This window comes from Mytilus edulis, chromosome 6 (genome assembly GCF_963676685.1).
Source record: "Mytilus edulis chromosome 6, xbMytEdul2.2, whole genome shotgun sequence".
In the NCBI taxonomy this organism is placed as follows: domain Eukaryota; kingdom Metazoa; phylum Mollusca; class Bivalvia; order Mytilida; family Mytilidae; genus Mytilus; species Mytilus edulis.
The window spans coordinates 13840745-13860202 of NC_092349.1; the positions used below are offsets into that span (position 1 = coordinate 13840745).

The 19458-nt window shown below is 32.8% G+C and overlaps 1 protein-coding gene across 1 annotated transcript; it reads right to left on the bottom strand.

The window, feature by feature from the left end:
- Window positions 1–2052: 2052 nt before the first annotated feature.
- On the bottom strand, window positions 2053–7674 carry LOC139527179 (E3 ubiquitin-protein ligase TRIM71-like). The gene is made up of 2 exons (XM_071322488.1): window positions 7552–7674; window positions 2053–3802 (listed from the first exon to the last, which is right to left on the bottom strand). Exon 2 carries the CDS (start codon window positions 3790–3792, stop codon window positions 2128–2130), a length of 1665 nt encoding a protein of 554 aa, XP_071178589.1. The 5' UTR covers window positions 3793–3802; window positions 7552–7674; the 3' UTR covers window positions 2053–2127.
- Between the last annotated feature and the right edge of the window lie 11784 nt (window positions 7675–19458).

Below are 19458 nucleotides of genomic sequence, written 5' to 3' on the forward strand. Positions count from 1 at the left end.
ACCACATCTAGGACACTCAAGAACGTAAATCACGTTTGAGCTTTTGCAGTTGACATTGCAGAAGATCTTGTATGTCTTTTCTGTGGTCTTACTGTGAAATGTTGATGAATGCTGCAATTGGTTGCAACATTTGCAGCGCTTATCCCCACAAGGCTGACAATTACCTACAGTATGGTTAGGTTTGGAAAGGTCAGCACGGACAAGTATATTTCTCAGGCTGTTAGGTTGTTTGAAGGCAATCATGGGAGGCTCAGGAAAGATTTTGGATAACTTCGAATGTTTCTCGATTGCTGTCCAATGATCACGAATGGTCTTGAAACTATTTCTCAGGCATGGATGGTAGGTGAGCACACATGGGATTCTTTTACTTTTCTGTTTATCTTTGTAAGTTAGCAGACTGCTTCTGGGGATGGATTCCGCTTTTCGAAAACTATTTTTGATGTTTTTGTGTTTATATCCCCTTCTTTTCAAATGTCCTTTAAGCTGCCCCAGACGTTGTTTTGCAGTGTCTTCAGAGGCTCCTCTGAAGACACTTCAAAACAACGTCTGGGGCAGCTTAAAGGACATTTGAAAAGAAGGGGATATAAACACAAAAACATCAAAAATAGTTTTCGAAAAGCGGAATCCATCCCCAGAAGCAGTCTGCTAACTTACAAAGATAAACAGAAAAGTAAAAGAATCCCATGTGTGCTCACCTACCATCCATGCCTGAGAAATAGTTTCAAGACCATTCGTGATCATTGGACAGCAATCGAGAAACATTCGAAGTTATCCAAAATCTTTCCTGAGCCTCCCATGATTGCCTTCAAACAACCTAACAGCCTGAGAAATATACTTGTCCGTGCTGACCTTTCCAAACCTAACCATACTGTAGGTAATTGTCAGCCTTGTGGGGATAAGCGCTGCAAATGTTGCAACCAATTGCAGCATTCATCAACATTTCACAGTAAGACCACAGAAAAGACATACAAGATCTTCTGCAATGTCAACTGCAAAAGCTCAAACGTGATTTACGTTCTTGAGTGTCCTAGATGTGGTCTCCAATATGTTGGTGAATCTATGCAGCCATTTCACAAACGCCTCAATGGCCACAGGAGTGACCTCACAAAAAAACCGTATATTCCTGTCAGCCAACATTTCAGGTTACCAGATCACAATCTGAAAGATTTTGATCACATGAAGATCCTTGTGATCGAACAGGATTGTACATGGCAACATAGGCAAAGAGAAAATCGGGAGAGGTTTTGGATAAAAACACTGGGTGTCCTCCATCCAGATGGAATCAATAGAAAGAAATAATTAAATTTACAGTCTAGTGTTTATATTATTATATTCAGGATTTTGGATTAAAATCAATCGACCAAAACTTACCTGTATTATTAGTGATCTATGTTTACACCTTATACATTATATCTCATTATTGTTAAAAATTTTGTCACCGAAGAAGGCCATTTGTTGAGCCGAAATATTTGCAATTATTGTATAATTTATATCATCTGTTCAGTTTTTCCATCTTTGTGCAATGATATTCAACACTTTTTAGTGTTTTGTTTTCCATCTATTTATCGGTATTGTTACACAATCTTTCAGACTCATATATATATATATATATATATATATATATATCAAATGTCTGTATGTGCCTCTGTTGCCCTTCTACTTAGTATTTTATTTGTAATTGGTGTTTCAAATTGTCACTTGTTTTTTTGTTGTTGCAATTCAGTGTTCTGTTATTTCTTTGATTCCCTCTTATATAGTTGATAAGTTTCCCTTGGTTTTAGTTTGTAACCCGGATTTGTTTTCTTTCAATCGATTTATGACTTTTAAACAGCGGTATACTACTTTTGCTTAACATGTAAACATCAAAAATGGATTTGGATTTGCTATGTCATGACGTTTTGAGGTTTTGAGGTTTTGAACTATGTATCAATTTTCAACGCCTTCCTTTAAAATAACATCATGCCAGACGACATTATAAAATGAAAATTTGAACTATATTGTTATTTTCTTCTTAACATCAAATGAAAATCGAAAATCATACAAAAAAACAAACAAACTAAATATATTTACTATGTACATGTGAATAACACAATGCTATAAAAATCCGATTTTAAATTTTCAAGTTTTTTACAAGTACTTGCATTTATATACACATACGGACGTATATTGGTTATTAATAACAAACAGTTTTGTGAAGTCATTGTTAAAACTCATTCCATACGGTTGAGAAATACCATTGTCTTTGTTCAGCATTTTTTCACTGCATTTCCCACCTGATGATATTCTTTGAATGTTGCTGCCATGGTAATCGCAGAAATAGAGGTTGCCCTGTCGATCAAGTGTTATACCTGATATTCCTGAAATGGCCTTACTGTATACTAGTGTTCCATCCAATTTGATACAAAGGAGTTTGTCAAGACACCTAACAATAAATTTTTCCTTTCTACCATCGTATCCTATGAAACAAATACAATCAGATTCTTGTTTAATTGTTTTCAAAATTGACCCATTGGTGTCTAATATTTTAATAATACCTCCTACACCATGAACACCACCAACATAAATTCTGTCACGCACAGCAGTGATACCAACACATGTAAATCCAACGTTAACTGTGTTGCTCTTTGTCATATCTTTAGTATTTATGAATTGTATAGACTTCTGGTTAGGTAGGGTAATGACAGCTTTGTCCGTACCAGGTATCACAGCAACACCATGAGGTTTGGAGGAAAATCTTATCTCTGTCTCGTAATCTTTACAGTCTCTGTAAACATAGAGTTTGGGATCGAATGATGATGTATTGGTTATAAGTAGCTTATTATCGTTTGTGACTGTTACATCTCGAAGAGCATATGTTTCGCCAATTTCAAGTTTTAATCCTGTATCCTTCTCAAACCCAATAATGTATTTCATTGGTTCTGCCTTAATCTGTGCCTGTTGACATTTCCGTGGTTTGTATTGAACTAGACAAGGTTGGACATACTCTAACAGGGACCCAAGAGATTCAATCATGACATCTTTCTTTTCATCAAAGATAATATTGATTTCTTGTGAATTGGATAACATCTGTTGAATCTTAGCTTCGGTGCTATCAATATGTGTTACTTGTTGTCGCAAGAATACAAAAAGCTGATTCTTTGATCCATGATCTCTGAAAAAATCCATTTTGTTTTTGTTTTCCTCTACATCGACCAAGACTTGTGATATTTCTTGCTTTTGTTTGTTGATTTCCATTTCATGTTTTCGTTGGAGAGACGAGAAACTGGTCGTAAGTTCACGCTCCAACTCATCAATTTGTTTCAGCAATTTGGATTTTACTGCTCGAATCTGCTTAGTAATTGCTGATTTAGATTCCTCCATTGATTGTAAGTTTGACTGTCTGTTATTGTCTAAAGCATTCAATGTTGTGATAAGATGCGTTATGTCTTCCATAACATCGTTAAACAGTGCAGACTTTCTAACATCTTTCGAGGCAAGTTCCAATGGGAGTACGTTCTGACAAAGCCTGTGTTCATTAGATATACAGGATTTACAACATACAATCTCATGATCTGTGCAGTAATAATCCAATATCATTTCTGAATGGACATTGCAGTTTTTCTTCGCAAAAATGAATTTATTTGATCCGATGGCCGACAGGTCGATAACATGATGAAATTTGAAAGCTTTGAATCTGCAATGAGATTCAGCACAGTCTGTACAAAGTCTTTCTTCACAGTTGGCGCAATATTTTGTTGCTGTTAAAGACTTGTCAGCTTCAGAGCAAGGATCACAGAAACTAGCTGTTGCCATAGGAAAACGTCTGAAAAATAAGTAATGTGTTTTTAATATACTTTAAATCAAAAGATTCTCCTAGATTTCTTGTTTTCTGAATTTTCCTTTGTGTATTTATAACAGTTGAGGTTTATCAAATCCTGTATGGGATTATGTGCATATACATTTATTCATATTAGATCTTACAACTTATAAGCATGTTTTCAACCAAAAAGAGAAAACCTTTTAATTAATTGATAGCAGATAAGAATGTTGTTGTAAGATCGGAATGATATTTGATTAAAACTACCCAAGCAAAATTTCCGTTATCGAACCTGTTTAATAACCGACGACTGCAAAATTGAAAATGTAGAGTATATTCCAATACGACGACAACTCAACCAGACAAAACCTCAAATTTCATTAGAGTTTTTTTTTCAAATTGTAAGGAAACTTTATAATTGTTGTCTCAATATTATGATAATTTATAAAAAATCAGGCAAAAGTATAAACAATATAAGAATCGCCTGATATAAAAACAAAACAAGTACGTTGTACAAATAACAATGTCTTTGATGCTATGGCTGTACGGTTTTTCGATGAAACAGGAAAGGGGGAAATCAAAGCGATACAGTATTTGAGTATTTGCCATGAACAACAAATATCATAATAACTTTATCGTCTTAACATTATGGTAATTGTAATGAATACACAGTTGTCCATTTAATGTAGACTCTAAGACAAGTTTGAGAGCTAATGGGACAATATCATCTCATTTAGTAGGGGGAAGGGGTTGGTAGAAAAAAGGAAAATGTTAAACGAAAAAAATAGTTATGTTACTTGGCGAAAAAAAAATTAATAAAGTGGCGAAAAATATAGTTTTTTGGAGAAAGAGATGGCAACAAAAATAATCGACTTAGGGGAAACCCTGCTAGATTCATGTCCAAAGCCGTATGTCCTAGTCTCTGGATGGACTTTCTGTAACTTGAACATTGCCATTTTGTTTATTGATGTTTGTGACGTCATTTTCATTGAAAATAACTCGTTTACAAATCAAGGAACTAAAAAGGTTATTTGCAAGTGAATAGTAAGATTATTCGCCGCATGTGTCAATTTTAAGGATTATTCGTCCTGCCTCTCAATTTAATTAAAACTAAGCGAATTATTCCATATCACATAAAAAAACGTGTTACCCAATAAAATTGTTTTTAATATATAAAAGATATATTTATATCAAATTTTCATCGTATGTATTTCACAGTACCATATTAAGTTTGACGTTACGTAGCTCATGTGGCACGGAATCGGGTGGACATACTTGGCGATTAAAAAATTTAGCAATTGAGCGCAATATTGTATTAGATTTGCGAGTATTCATCCCACAAGAAGCAAAATATAAATTTATAGATAACTCATTACATATTTGTCGAACTGCTTGCTAATATTCAGCACGTACGGACCAGTCCAAATCTTTTTTTATTCAGGATTTGGCGTTTAAAGATTTATATCACTAAAGCTTTCTTCCCTTGCCTAGTAATTGTTTTACTTATGTATGATAAAGCAACATTATATCTCCTGATTAACGAGCAAGGTATTTATATTTACGAAAAGGGTATGTTTAAAGTGTTTGTGTCCTATCAAAATTATATTAAGAAAATGAATATACATGTAAAAAAAATGCAGGAAAACATAATATAATATCAATCAATAGCATGGTCTGTAAATTTGCGGATTGTGAATTACCACTTTGAATGAGATTGTGTTTATAACCGAAAGTTTTAAAAGCTTTCAAGGATTTTTGAAAAAGCATCTTTCACGATCAGAAATATCAAATTGGTATACATGTCCCCATTTTTAACAAATATTGTGTTAATGCTACTGACAATAATTTTAAATGGTATGAAAAAAACGCGAAAGATACCATGAACTAATTGTGTACACCAGACGAAAGTTTTGTTTACGAAAAACTCATCAGTTAAACTCGAATCAAAACAGTTTGTTGGGAGGCAAAATTAAAAACAAAATTTAAGAGAATTGAAAATTAACAATAACAATTACGGCTTTACTTTACTTACATATATAAGTTACTTTAAAGAAAAGGGAAATCAAAACATATATCTATTTCGATCCAAACTAAAATGTTAAAAAATGATTAGATGATATAGTTGAACAGAAAAATGCTTCTTATTTCTTTTAAAATAATTCTATTGAAACAATCAGAGCCTAAAGCACATCATCATACAAAAAATAACAACAACAAAAAACTTAACAAACTTGTTGTTTTACATCTGAAAAACAGTTGCAGTAACACAAACTCAGATTGCTTTACAGTCTATTTAAGAAATAATTCATGGAAGCCATAGATTATTGGAAATTTACACATGGCGATGGCCGTAATATTCGAATTTTATTCTGAGAGTTAGCGAGTTGTTGGTAACACAGGTTTCTCCGAGGTCTTGTGCATTACTTCTTTTTATTATGCATCCGAATAAGAATAAAAGTGATTTTGTCTTTTTTTAATTGCAATTTTAAACAATGAAATCGGCAAAGGGTTTGCAAATAGTTTTCAATACATGTGGATTTACGTGGGAAGTATATTGTAACAGCCTTTATTATGTACACCACGGAGTCTGCGCCAAGTATAGATATATCGAGAATTTTACCACAGTGTTGTTTACAAAGCGAAAGAAGCACGTCATATTAGAATTATTATTTACGTTTTTTGAAGATAAAATTATGTATGCAAAACCTTCCTATGGTTAAATTTAAATTCGATTTATCACGATTAAATATAACAATTCAATATGATACAATGTGCCCTAGTTAGATATCTAACGACAACATATAAATAAAGATCAAGTCTGACATTTGGTAAGGACTTTACGATTCAAATTTTTCTTGTAGTTCGGTATTTTGTTATTTTAATTTTTATGGTACGTATTTACCGATACCATGTCATTAGAAGTTTTTGAAACTGAATTATAAAAAAAATAATCTTTGCTGCACATCGACAAAACAAAATTGATGTTCCCATCGCTTAATATTAACTAGAGTTATTTAATTTCAATATAATAATAAACGAGGCTTCGGCTTCCAGTATGACGTCACTTTTCCTTTTTCGGTGTCAAACTTTAACATCAGACATCTAAAGAATATTTGTATAATTCAGAATGTAATAAAATCTAACAAAAAGAAGATTGTGAGGTGAAATGCACAAATGTTTTTTAATACTAAAAAATCACCTACGACCGTTTCCATTGTCAAAATGTACATCATCTTAACCTTTGAAAGTCATCAATGACCTCAAAAGGTACATCATTTTAACCTTTAAAAGTCATCAATGACCTCACGAAAAGACAAATGCAATGTCGCAATAACGTCTTGTGATGCTGATTAAACCAATCAAATTAACGTTGATTCTGATATCACTTTTTGCTTCACACTTCGTACAGTGTGATTCGAGAAATATTTATGCATGCAAGAAGTAGATGACAGGCCACAACCATAGTAAGAATGTCTTTTCGGTAATATACCAATTTGGAAGTATGTCTGTCTGATGTGGTACTTAGCGAACAACTGAATTCCTTAATGTTCAAAGGACTTTTTAAAAATCAAAAGTTGTCTCCTTGCGACTGACACGCTGAATTGGCGATGGGAAATAATTATACTTCACACTTAATTTACTTTCGTTTTTACCAATGTCAACCTATAGCACATAAAAAGAAATACATTATTATTATATCTTTAATACAAATTATAATCAATTAAATAACAACAAAAGTAACTTGTATACAGTACCTTGTTATACTAGATCACAAGAACAGTTTCTGGAAAACAAACAGTCAATTAAAATACTATTTCACCGAATATTAGCTATGAACATTTCTTGACGACAAAACTATGTAAATATCTACCTTATGTAAGATTAAAATTCCATGTAAGACGTTTTTAAACACCACTTGATACACTGTGCCCTAGTAAGATTACCACCAACACATACATAAAAATAAAATCAATTCAGTTAAAGATTTTAGATAAAATACATTTGTTTAAATAAAAATCTTAAAAAATATTCGGTTGTTATGTTGAAGAGATTTTATAATACACCAAATTGCTTATCATACGAAAACCACTTTAATCAATAAAAAAGGAGTTGCATAGCATTGCCAAGTTATTACACTATTGCTAATTATGCAGACTGTTGGAGTATTTATCGCTTTAGATTTATATATCAATTATAAAATTCAATTGAAACAGGCAGAACTCACCAACAGATAGATGCAAAGCAAACAGAAGTAACAACAACAGAGTGGAGGTGGCAAGTTGCTCATACATCCTTACAACAAAAAGACAATAAGTACGGACTGTACAGATCTAAAAGTAAAAGCAGTTACTGACTGCCAGTTCAAAGCTAATTATAACTTATGAAAACAAATCAGCCAACGTATACTAAAACATCAATTATAACACATTCAATCTTAAATGGATTTACTATGAAGACGTCATGAATAGTCAGAGAGAAACAATTATTGCTTTTACAGTAAAGAAAACTTAGTCCGTAGTCGGTTTAATTGTGTATTTCTTGTTGCATTTTCTGCTCCGTTTTTGAGATGTCAAATATTACTATAAACCTCTCAAACAAGATGTAGTTTTTATTTATTTACTTCATCAGGTTTGGGAAATTGACATGCATATGTGTACGTATAACATACAGCTATAGAGATTTTATTTTAGCAACATGTTGAGCATGAACAAACTATGTATTATTACTTCCCAAAAGATCTGCTACCTTATAAACCGTCTTTAATGGATGTCTACTTCAGAAGTCATCGGTGTGTTATATAACAGCGGTAAAAGTGACTTCATAAAGTAGGGTTAGAAAGAAATTCGATCCGTTTTTATACGCCCGTCTCAGACGGAACGTATTATGGTATACCGTTGTTCGTCCGTCCGTCGTCCACACTTCGGACGAACTAAAAAAAAACGCTTCCGCCAACTTTTATGAAACTTTGTTGAATTGTTTATATCTATTGACGTAAGCTCCCTTTCGATTTTTATAAATTTCAGATTTTACGTTTCCATGTTATGAATTTTTATGTTTAAAAAAGGGTTGATTGTCCAGTTTTCGGACAATCACTAATAAACTCTTTCGCATAATTTTATGAAACTTTGGTGAATTTTGTTTATCTGTTGACTGAAGCTATCTTTCAATTTTGATAAATGTCAGATTTTTTGTTTTCCAGTTTTGAATTTTCATACTTAAAAAGGGTATTTTTCCAGTTTTTGCAACGGCCGTATCATGCGCTTATAGCGCAGCTCTTTATTTTATTACAACATGTACAATCATTTGTAATATTTGAAACTGTTTTATCATAATAAATTAAGTTTTAGATACAACATTATTTATTTCGTTTTATACAATAGGATGACAAGTAGAAAACTATATAAATCTATATATTAGACACACTTGAAGCACACATTATCATCAACTTTCATATCTTAGCTTACATCTAGAAATTGACAATGAGGGTCGGTTGAAAACAAAACTTTACGACAAAAGAGATGACTTCAGCTTTCCAAGTGTGAAAATTTCTTAAAAGCAACATTCGTCAGCATATGCATACGGGGTATATATCTCCCAATTAATACGATATTCCCGTGCTTGCATTTCCTATCATGATTTTCTTGATAGAGGGTTGCTGCTCACAAGTAAGTTATTTAACCAAGAGTTCCAAATGGTGAAGTTGAAATCAGGGATTGGGTAATCGTATTCTGTATCTTAATCGATTGTAATTGATTACATTTTTCAACTAATCGACAGTAATCTGTAATCGAAGATATTTTTGAAAAAGTTTCGTTAAAAAAAGGACAATAACAAACACTGAATTTACTGGTTACATACATGGACATTATGCTTCTTTGTTTCTCAAAACATGTATAGTATTCACAAAATTGAAAACAACACGTTTAATAATTTGTTTCGTCCGAAGCGCTTTTCTGGAAGTACCTCATCAGGAACGCTCAAACCCAAACATTTGATAAGATGGGTATTTATGTAAAAACTATTTTAATTACGAATTAACAGTTCATTGACCTGATCACATGTTTATCACTCGAAAAATCCTGATCTACCATCGATAAAATGTACAGATTCACTCAGAAAACCTTGATCATAACCGGACACTATACCTACCGTGCGTACCTTATATTTTCATTGCACTACTATGACTTATTAAATCTCAAATTAAAAAACAATATATAAACTCTAGAATTTGCTTGAATTTTACTTAGTAACCTTTTATGATTTGTTGAAGTCTTAATTGAAAACTTAATTGGTGTTATTGGACGGCACGATATTTTATCCTGTATCAAAGAGAAAGAATCAAGGAGTTCGAACATCTGACGGAAGTTATTAAACCTGACCCAAGTACATCCTTAAAGTGTAATCTCAACTGAAACATAAGCCGATCAAAATTGCAAATAAGCTTATATGCAGTCATGGTAGAAGTTTATAATACCTATATATGAAGCTAAATATATGGTCAATACATAGACTTTTTGCATGTCTAACTCCAAACATTGCAAAGGTAACACGCGGGTAGAAGCATCTGCTATATTCCCCTAACCATCACCGGTTTCTATAATTTCAGTATCGGTCAATGATTTTAGAACTAACAGTATCTAAAATTATCCTTATTTTTTTTACTTATAAATATGTGTCACTTATACTAAATTGTTTACAATTTATTAATTTCTCACATTTGCCATTATGGATTTCAAATATTTGTAATTTCACACCAGTTCACAGAACTTTTAAATGCAAAGTAATGAACGGCATGGTTAATGGTCATTTGTTTAGTAAAAGAAAATGAAAATTCCTCAGTTAAAGCTAAAAACTATGTACTTTTGTATATGAGTTACATTTTTATATAGAAATCAAAATTCCACTATTTATGTTCTTTGCCATATATGTTATCATGATTTTATTAATAGAGGGTTGTTGCTCACAAGGAAGCTATAAAATCAAGAGTTCCAAATGGTGATGTTGAAATCATCTCTTCGTAAATTTTACGTACGCCATTACGAATTAGTTGACCGTTATGGAATAACCATTTCCCAAATGATATCGGATATTTTCCTTACGTCGTAACTACAATCACCTTCCCTTTCATGAATGTGACCTACCGAATTAGACTAATTACCGGATTTGTTATCTCATAAACAACACGACGGGTGCCACACGTGGAGCAGGATCTACTTACCCTTCCGGAGCACCTGAGATCACCCATAGGTTTTGGTGGGGTTCGTGTTGTTTATTCTTTAGTTTTCTATGTTGTGTCATGTGTACTATTGTATATTTGTTTGTCCTTTTCATTTCAGCCATGGCGTTGTCAGTTTATTTTCGATTTATGAGTTTGACTGTCCCTCTGGTATCTTTCGTCCCTCTTTTACTTGCATTTGAACACATATACGGACTCGTAAACGTTATTAATGACAAACAGTTTGGTGAAGTCATTGTTAAAACACATTCCAGACGGATGTCTAATGCCGTTGTCTTTGTTTATCATTTCTTCCTTGTTTTTTCTATCTGATGATATTCTCTGTATGTTGTTGGTCGTGGAACTACCGCAATAAATGTTCCCCGTCTATCAAGCGTAATTCCAATTAATCATGAAACGTCCTTACTGTATACAAGTGTTCCATCTAATTTTATCCAAAGGAGTTTGTCAAGACATCTAACAATCAATTGATCATGTATATCATCATATGCAATGAAGAAAATACAATCAAATCCTTGTTGAATTACAAATGTATTTTAAGAATTTTCCAATTGATGTCTAATGTTTTGATAATTTCACCTTCACCACCCACGTACACTCTCTTGCGCCCAGCAGTGATACCATATCATGTAAATCCTACGTTAACTTTCTTGTCTTTTTTCACCGTTGTAGTGTTTATAAACTGAATGGACTGATATTCAGATAGAGTAACAACAGCTCTATTGGTATCAGGTATCACGGCTACACCATAAAGGATAGGGGAAATGGTATCTTTATCTCATAATCTTTGCATTCTTTGTACACATAGAGTTTCGATTTCGACGATGAAAGATTAATTACAAGCAATTTATTATTATCTGTAACTGATACATCCAAAATATTGTTTTCATAGTATAGAGTTCTAACTTCCAATTCTGTATCATCCTTCTCAAGCTCCACAATGCTTTTCTAGGTTCAGTTATTATCTGGGCCTGTTGAAATTTCGTTTGTCTATATTGAAGCTGACATGGTTTAGAATTCTTTAGCAGTGACCCAAAAGATTCAATCTTGACATCTTTCTTCTCATCAAAATTTATATCGATTTCTTGTGAATTGGATACCATCTGATGCATGAAATTTAGCCTTGTTACTATGAATGTTTGAGACTTGCCTACGTAAAGAAATGAATAGCTGAATATTTGATCCATGATCTATCAAGACTTTCATCTCGCTTTTATTTTCCGTTAAGTTGTGTAAGACTTGTGATATTTCATCCCTCTGTGTGTTGATTTGGTACTCATATTGTCGTTGGAGAGATGAGAACTTGTTAATCGTTTCATTCTCCAACTCGTCAATTTGTTTCAACAATTTGGATTTTACTGCTCGGATCTGCTTGGTTATTGTTGATTTAGCTGCCTCCATTGATTGTAAGATTGACTGTCTGTTATCGTTTAAAGCATTCAATGATGTAATGAGATGCGTTGTGTCTTCCATAACATCATTTAACAGTGCAGCCTTTTTAACATCGTTCGATGCTAGTTCCAATGGAAGTACACTCTGACCAACCCTGTGTAATAAGAAATGCATGCTATACAGCATAATACAATAATACAAAGTTTTGTATTGTCAATTATGACGCCCAATAATTTGAGCAGTACAATTAAGTTCAATTTCATACAAGTGATTACATATTGATTACATTGATTATTTAACAATTAAACAAAGTCAAGTCTTTTTCACCCAAATAATTTGTTCAGAAAAGATATATATATATTTGTTGTTTCAATGTTGTAAAAGAGGGACGAAAGATACCAAAAGGACAGTCAAACTCATAAATCTAAAACAAACTGACAACGCCATGGCTAAAAATGAAAAAGACAAACAGAAAAACAATAGTACACATGACACAACATAGCAAACTAAAGAATAAACAACACGAACCCCACCAAAAACTAGGGGTGATCGCAGGTGCTCCGGAAGGGTAAGCAGATCCTGCTCCACATGCGGCACCCGTCGTGTTGCTTATGTGATTACAAATCCGGTAAATAGTCTAATTCGGTAGGTCAAATTCATGAAAGGGAAGGGGATTGTAGTTACGACGTAAGGAACATATCCGATATCATTTGTGAAACGGTTATTCCATAACGGTCAACCAACTCGTGTGACCTTAATTGTAATTTATTCCAATGAAGAAGGCCGTAATGGCCGAAACGTATGGGAATTTGTGTTATAGTTTTTATTATACAATCTTTATATATTATATAGTCTTACAATATAATATAGATGGACAAACTATCGGGGACTAAACTGTATCTAGAATTGATTTTCTCTCTTTGAATAAAGTACACAATAATAAACTTACTTTTTTAATTATAACATTATCCTCAGATGACATTAACCATATTAATTTTGATTTATTTGGGAGACTTTTAAAGTTTTTGTTAACCTTATTTAAGTCATTTATATATTTCATGATCTGTGTAAAATTCCAAAATCATTTCTGAATGTATGGTGCAGGTTTTTATCACAGACATAAATATGTCGGATCCGATGGATGACATGTCGATAACATGGTGAGATTTGAATGCTTTTAATCGGCAATGTGATTCGTTATAGTCGGTACAAAGTCTTTCTTCACAGTCAGATCAATACCTTGTTGCTGTGAATGACTTTTCAGTCTCAGAGCAGGGATAACAGAAACTAGCTGAAGCCATAGTTTGTATTGGGTTATATGGGATTTGTAACAATGGGTTCCAATATTAGGATGTAAAGAGAACGAAAGGGGGTAATATGATCAAAAACTATTGTTGACTCCCTATATCATACAACATAAGTGGTTTTGAACCTGCTATTGGTAACTTCGAGTACTCTCTGATCGGTACATGTTGTCCCTGGATTGCACTGAAGTCGTTTTGTTGAGTTTTGTGTAGATTGTTAAAAGAGTTGAAACCAATTCACAAATCATTCATTTGTTTTTATATTTGTAGCAAAATTGACATATTTACCTGCTAATTGACAATGCAAGGTAACCGGGCTTACATATACACGAGTGTTTACTATTTTATATTTTGTAATTAAGTTTTTTAAATATAGTAAAACAACCTGCTTGTTAATCATATTTTATGCTTATATTAGTAAGTCTCAGTGTGTCGACCATGTAAACTTCGGGATTTTATCTTTCAAAGGTTACATGCATGTGGAGAGGTTAAGGTTATTAGGTATAGAACTTCATAGCTTATAAACCTTTGATATGTAGGAGTTCACTGCAGTTAGACAGCATAAGATGAATTGTGGTGCATATCGAAGATATTGTAAGACTTATTGACTTATTTTTTTATACTTGCTATTGAAACCATTTTTTAGACAATAATTTCAAACAATGTTGGCTCCTTATTCTGTTCAATTCTAATGTAAAATGATTGTAACGTCAGACGTCCCAATGTCGGTTATAATACACGGTTTAGGCCACAACTATGTACTTACAACAATGTCCGTACCAAATCAGATATATTGCAATTGTTATCCCTTTGTTTGATGTGTTTGAGCTTTTGATTTTTCCATTTAGAAAATGAACTTTCCAGTTTTGAAATATCCTCGGAGCTCAGTATTTTTGTGATTTTACTTTTTATGCTGAGCCTTTAATCGTTATGTTGTGCTTAGTGTTTTTTGTAGTGCTGTTTGTGCGTTATCAGTTTATTTTCAACATGTTAGTTTAAATGTCTCTTCTGTATTTTTGTTGCTACTTTACTACTACTTTTAAGAATACCTTTAATCAAAACTGCGTTCATTAGTATATTGGTAATAAGAATTAAGTCCGGTTCTTTTTCTAATTACGCTTTGAAAGAGGTATGCATTGCATCTTGAGTTACTTGAATACAGAATGTAAAAGTGTGCTGTCCATCACTTACAATAAACAAAGCAACTATGGTTCATCTTTTTATTCGAATAAACAGATTGAAGGCAATACTGGTTGATCGATCTACAAATATCTTAAATTCATTTAGCAGAAACAACGCAACATTTTAAAATTTTGGGACTCCTATGAATTATAAAAAAAAGTCAGACCTTGTTTAGTTTCAACATATTTTATTTGCGTAAATGTGCAAACATGATGAGACACAAGTTAATCAAACTTATATAGTCTTCTCCCATAACAATTTATAACAATAGAATATTTACAAAGCATGCATACAAACACTACATTATGTATATATATATAAAATATTTGAACTCTGAAAAAATGGTGTGTGATGATGTGAGTGGTAATACACATTATGCATGTATTTTGTCAGACCTTGTGCTTTGACATATACAAGCTTTATTGGTTTTATATGCATCATCCGGCATGCGAATTACCACTCAATCACAATAAAAAATATGAAACACTCTGTTATTAAACAGACAATACATTTCTCATACAAAAAAATACGAAAGCATTATAGTTTAGACACAAAGGTTCTCCAAGTGCTTTACACTGCATAATTGCATAAGACTCTTACCATCGCATCCCCTTTCTAATTACGTATTGACCTCTGTATGTTTATAGTAAAGGTACAATTATCTATTATGTTCTAATTCGTAACCTCAACCGAACATAAAACATTTATCAATATAATACAAAACTCTCACATGGGAGTAGCCACTTGCAAAAGTCAAGTGCATTTTTATTCAGGTAATAAGTACACGTAATTCTTGTTTATCAATGAGAATCATGAAAATTGTCTTGTCTCTATAACTAGCACTGCAACATCAATATTTGCGACTCTTCTTGGACTATCAACCTGTAAATAAATAATTTTCATAATTATTTATTTGGAAAAAGCATCTAGAGCACTTGACTGCAATTACTCGAATGACTTTAACTACTATCAAACCACCCGTGCATGAAATTCTTCCCGCATACTTTATATATCCAATCCAACAGACCTTTCTATAAATAGCATAAACACATGTTCCTTACCAAACAAAACAAACTAGCATCGATATATGTACAACTTTGATAAATATAATTATGTTCTAATTCGTAACCTCAACCGAACATAAAACATTTATCAATATAATACAAAACTCTCACATGGGAGTAGCCACTTGCAAAAGTCAAGTGCATTTTCGAAAAAGTTAAAGATCGGGCAAATGTATGATCAGTTTATTATAATTAAATACCTAAATTCTGAGATATAGATAATTGAGTAATAATGTTTTCCTTCACATATCCATATTTAGCAGATTCGGATAAATCTATCTGTCATGTTTACACCAACTATACACCAAGCTTTGAAACCATAATTATAAAATAATTCATCCGTATAAAAAACCTATATTCAAAATAAACTAGTTTAGTACTATAGTGTAAAGAGTAAATCTTATGAAGTTATGGCATATTATAGACATTCGACATGTAACATTCAGATACATTACATTGACCTTGAACAAGCAGTGTCATGTAGCCCAGCGGTATTGATTCAGCGTACATGTTTTTTTTCTGTCCAAGTGGTATTTTTATTTTTGTATTCTAATCAATCAACATACCTTCAATGGTATTCTAGCTAAGTGGTAATCCGTATTGTTATTCTAGCCAAGCTGCAACCTGTATTGTTATTTAGCCAAGCGGCAATCTGTTTAGTTATTATAGCCAAGTGGCAATCTGTATATTGTTATTCTAGCTATGCGGCATATCTTAATCATTACTCTAGCCAAGCGGCAATCTGTATTATCATTTAAGCCAAGCGGCAATCTATATATTTATTATAGCCAGGCGGCATATCTTAATCGTTAACCTAACCAAGCGGCAATCTATATTGTTATTTAAGCCAAGCGGCAATCTATAAAGTTATCATAGCCAAACGGTAATTTGTATTGTTATTCTAGCCATGTGACATATCGTAAGCGTTATTCTATAGTCGACCAACAATCTGTATTGTTATTCTAACCATGCTGCATACCTTAAGCTTAAATCTGGCCAAGCGGCAATCTGTATTGTTATTTAAGCCAAGCGGCAATTTTTATTGTTATTCTAGCCATGCGGCAATTTTTATAATTATTCTAGCCATGCGGCATATCTTAAAAAGCGTTACTCTAGCCAAACGGCAATCTGTATTTATATTCAAGCCATGCGGCATATCTTAAGCGTCACCCTAGCCAAGCGGCAATCTGTATTGGTATTTAAGCCAAACGGCAATCTATATAGTTATTATAGCCAAGCGGCAATCTGTATTGTTATTCTAGCCAAGCGGCAATCTGTATTGTTATTCCAGCCAAGCGGCAATCTGTTATGTTATACTAGCCAAGCGGCCATCTGTATTGTTATTCTAGCCAAGCGGCAATCTGTATTGTTATTCTAGCCAAGCGGCATTCTGTATTTTTATTCTAGCCAAGCGGCAATCTGTATAGTTATTTAAGCCAAGCGGCAATCTATATTGATATTTCAGCCAAGCGGCCACCTGTAAATATTTTCATTCTAACCAAGCGGCCACCTGTAAATATTGTCATTCTAGCCAAGCGGCAACCTGTAAATATTGTCATTCAAGCCAAGCGGCAACCTGTAAATATTGTCATTCTAGCCAAGCGGCAATCTGTAATGTTATTCTAGCCAAGCGGCTATATATCGGTAATGTTATTTTAGCCAAGTGGCAATCTATATTGTTATTTTAGCCAAATGGCCACCCGTAAATATTGTCATTCTAGCCAAGCGGCATGTTTATATTGTTATTCTAGCCTAGCGGCATATCTTAAGCGTTACTCTAGCCAAGCAGCATATCTATAATGTTATACTAGACAATAATGTTTAGTACAAAATACATAAACCATAACAAACTACACAAAGTAAAGAAGATTTATCATTATTCAAAACCAATCAATTATATCAATATTAGATCACAATGGGTACAGCAATTACAGTGCCTCTCAAATCATTTGAACCAGACAATGATTTCTTTTAAGGACCATGAATAAAATTGTCTTTAATATCATTGAATTCAAGCATCTCGGCCACACAATGTTATTCTGATATAACAAGACCAAAAATGGCGCAATATTATGTTTAATAACTATACATACTAAATGTATAGGGGGAACAACCAATTGTTGTCATCCTTCCAGTCAAAGCAAAACGCAATCATACCTGATGAACCTGGTGTATAACATCTAGAATAAAATAATTCAATTTTCTTGTTATCACTGTCAGCAAATCTATCAACTGAACGAGGTCCATACATATAATCTATAAATTCAAAATGAAAACTGACGCCTCAATCGTCAAAATCAAAAAACCTTGCTTATAGCATCTGCTTTAACATTTTTATCTCTAGGTATCCATTCAATATCTAAATTAATAGAATTCTTTACACAACTAGAAAATATTGACATCGCCAACTATGTAGTTGCGTTTTTTACCACTACCTGGCTCCACTACACCCACACAATTCTGACTGCCCGTAAACCACTTCAGGACATTCCCGCATGAATAACTGACCTTGAATAGTATCTATACATAATTCTATAGCTTTCTTTTCTCTCCATATCAAACTTAATCCTGTCCCTCAACCAGTCCACATTTAAAAAAAAAATAAAAATAAAAATAAACACCTGATTCTCTAATAGACATAGTCACATAAATAAGCTCCATAAGCAAAACTGCTAGCACCCGAATACACAATTATATTTGGACCTTATACTGAAAAAAATTTATCTCCCCTTAACCACTGACCCTTTCCTCATGCATTTGAACTATATTTTATGTTTCTTTAATCACTCTGTAATGTTTATGTCATGACTTTATTGATGTTATGCTCTTATTAGGCCCTTTAATTTTAAAATAAAATATTGTATTGTATACTCTGAAAACATTTCGAAGTTAAAGCAAAATTTTATGTTTCCAAAACTGTAACTCACATATGACCTCTTATACCCTCAGTCAAGATAAAACTATAGTCCCATGAAACACGTGACTCAATCAATCTATACAAATTTCTAGTTATTAATCTGGTTACATTACCTATGACAGGCGACATAGAAATTACTCAGCCGGTGACCCCGGCTAAACGCATGCACTAATAAAAGGGAAAACATATATATATCGAAATTGTTAACGGATTTATAACATGAGGTCTGGTTTTAACTTCTTCAATACAATCTTTAACCAAAAGATCAGCAATAGCTCGTCATACAATTTTTTCATTATCAATAGCAGATTTATTGTTTTTACTAAAAAGAATAGCATATCCGTCTAAAATAATGTCTAACACATATGAATTTGCTTCTATCATTTTTCAATAATCAAAATATCTTTTTTTTTTTTTTTTTTTCGCCTACCTTTAACAGATTGTACACTAATAGATTGCTCATATTCATATGAATCCAGTTGTAAAGTATTTAACTGCTCTTTTAAATGACGTTTATCACTCGCAACAAAATCAAAATAATACTTATCATTCATATCTTCCTCCGC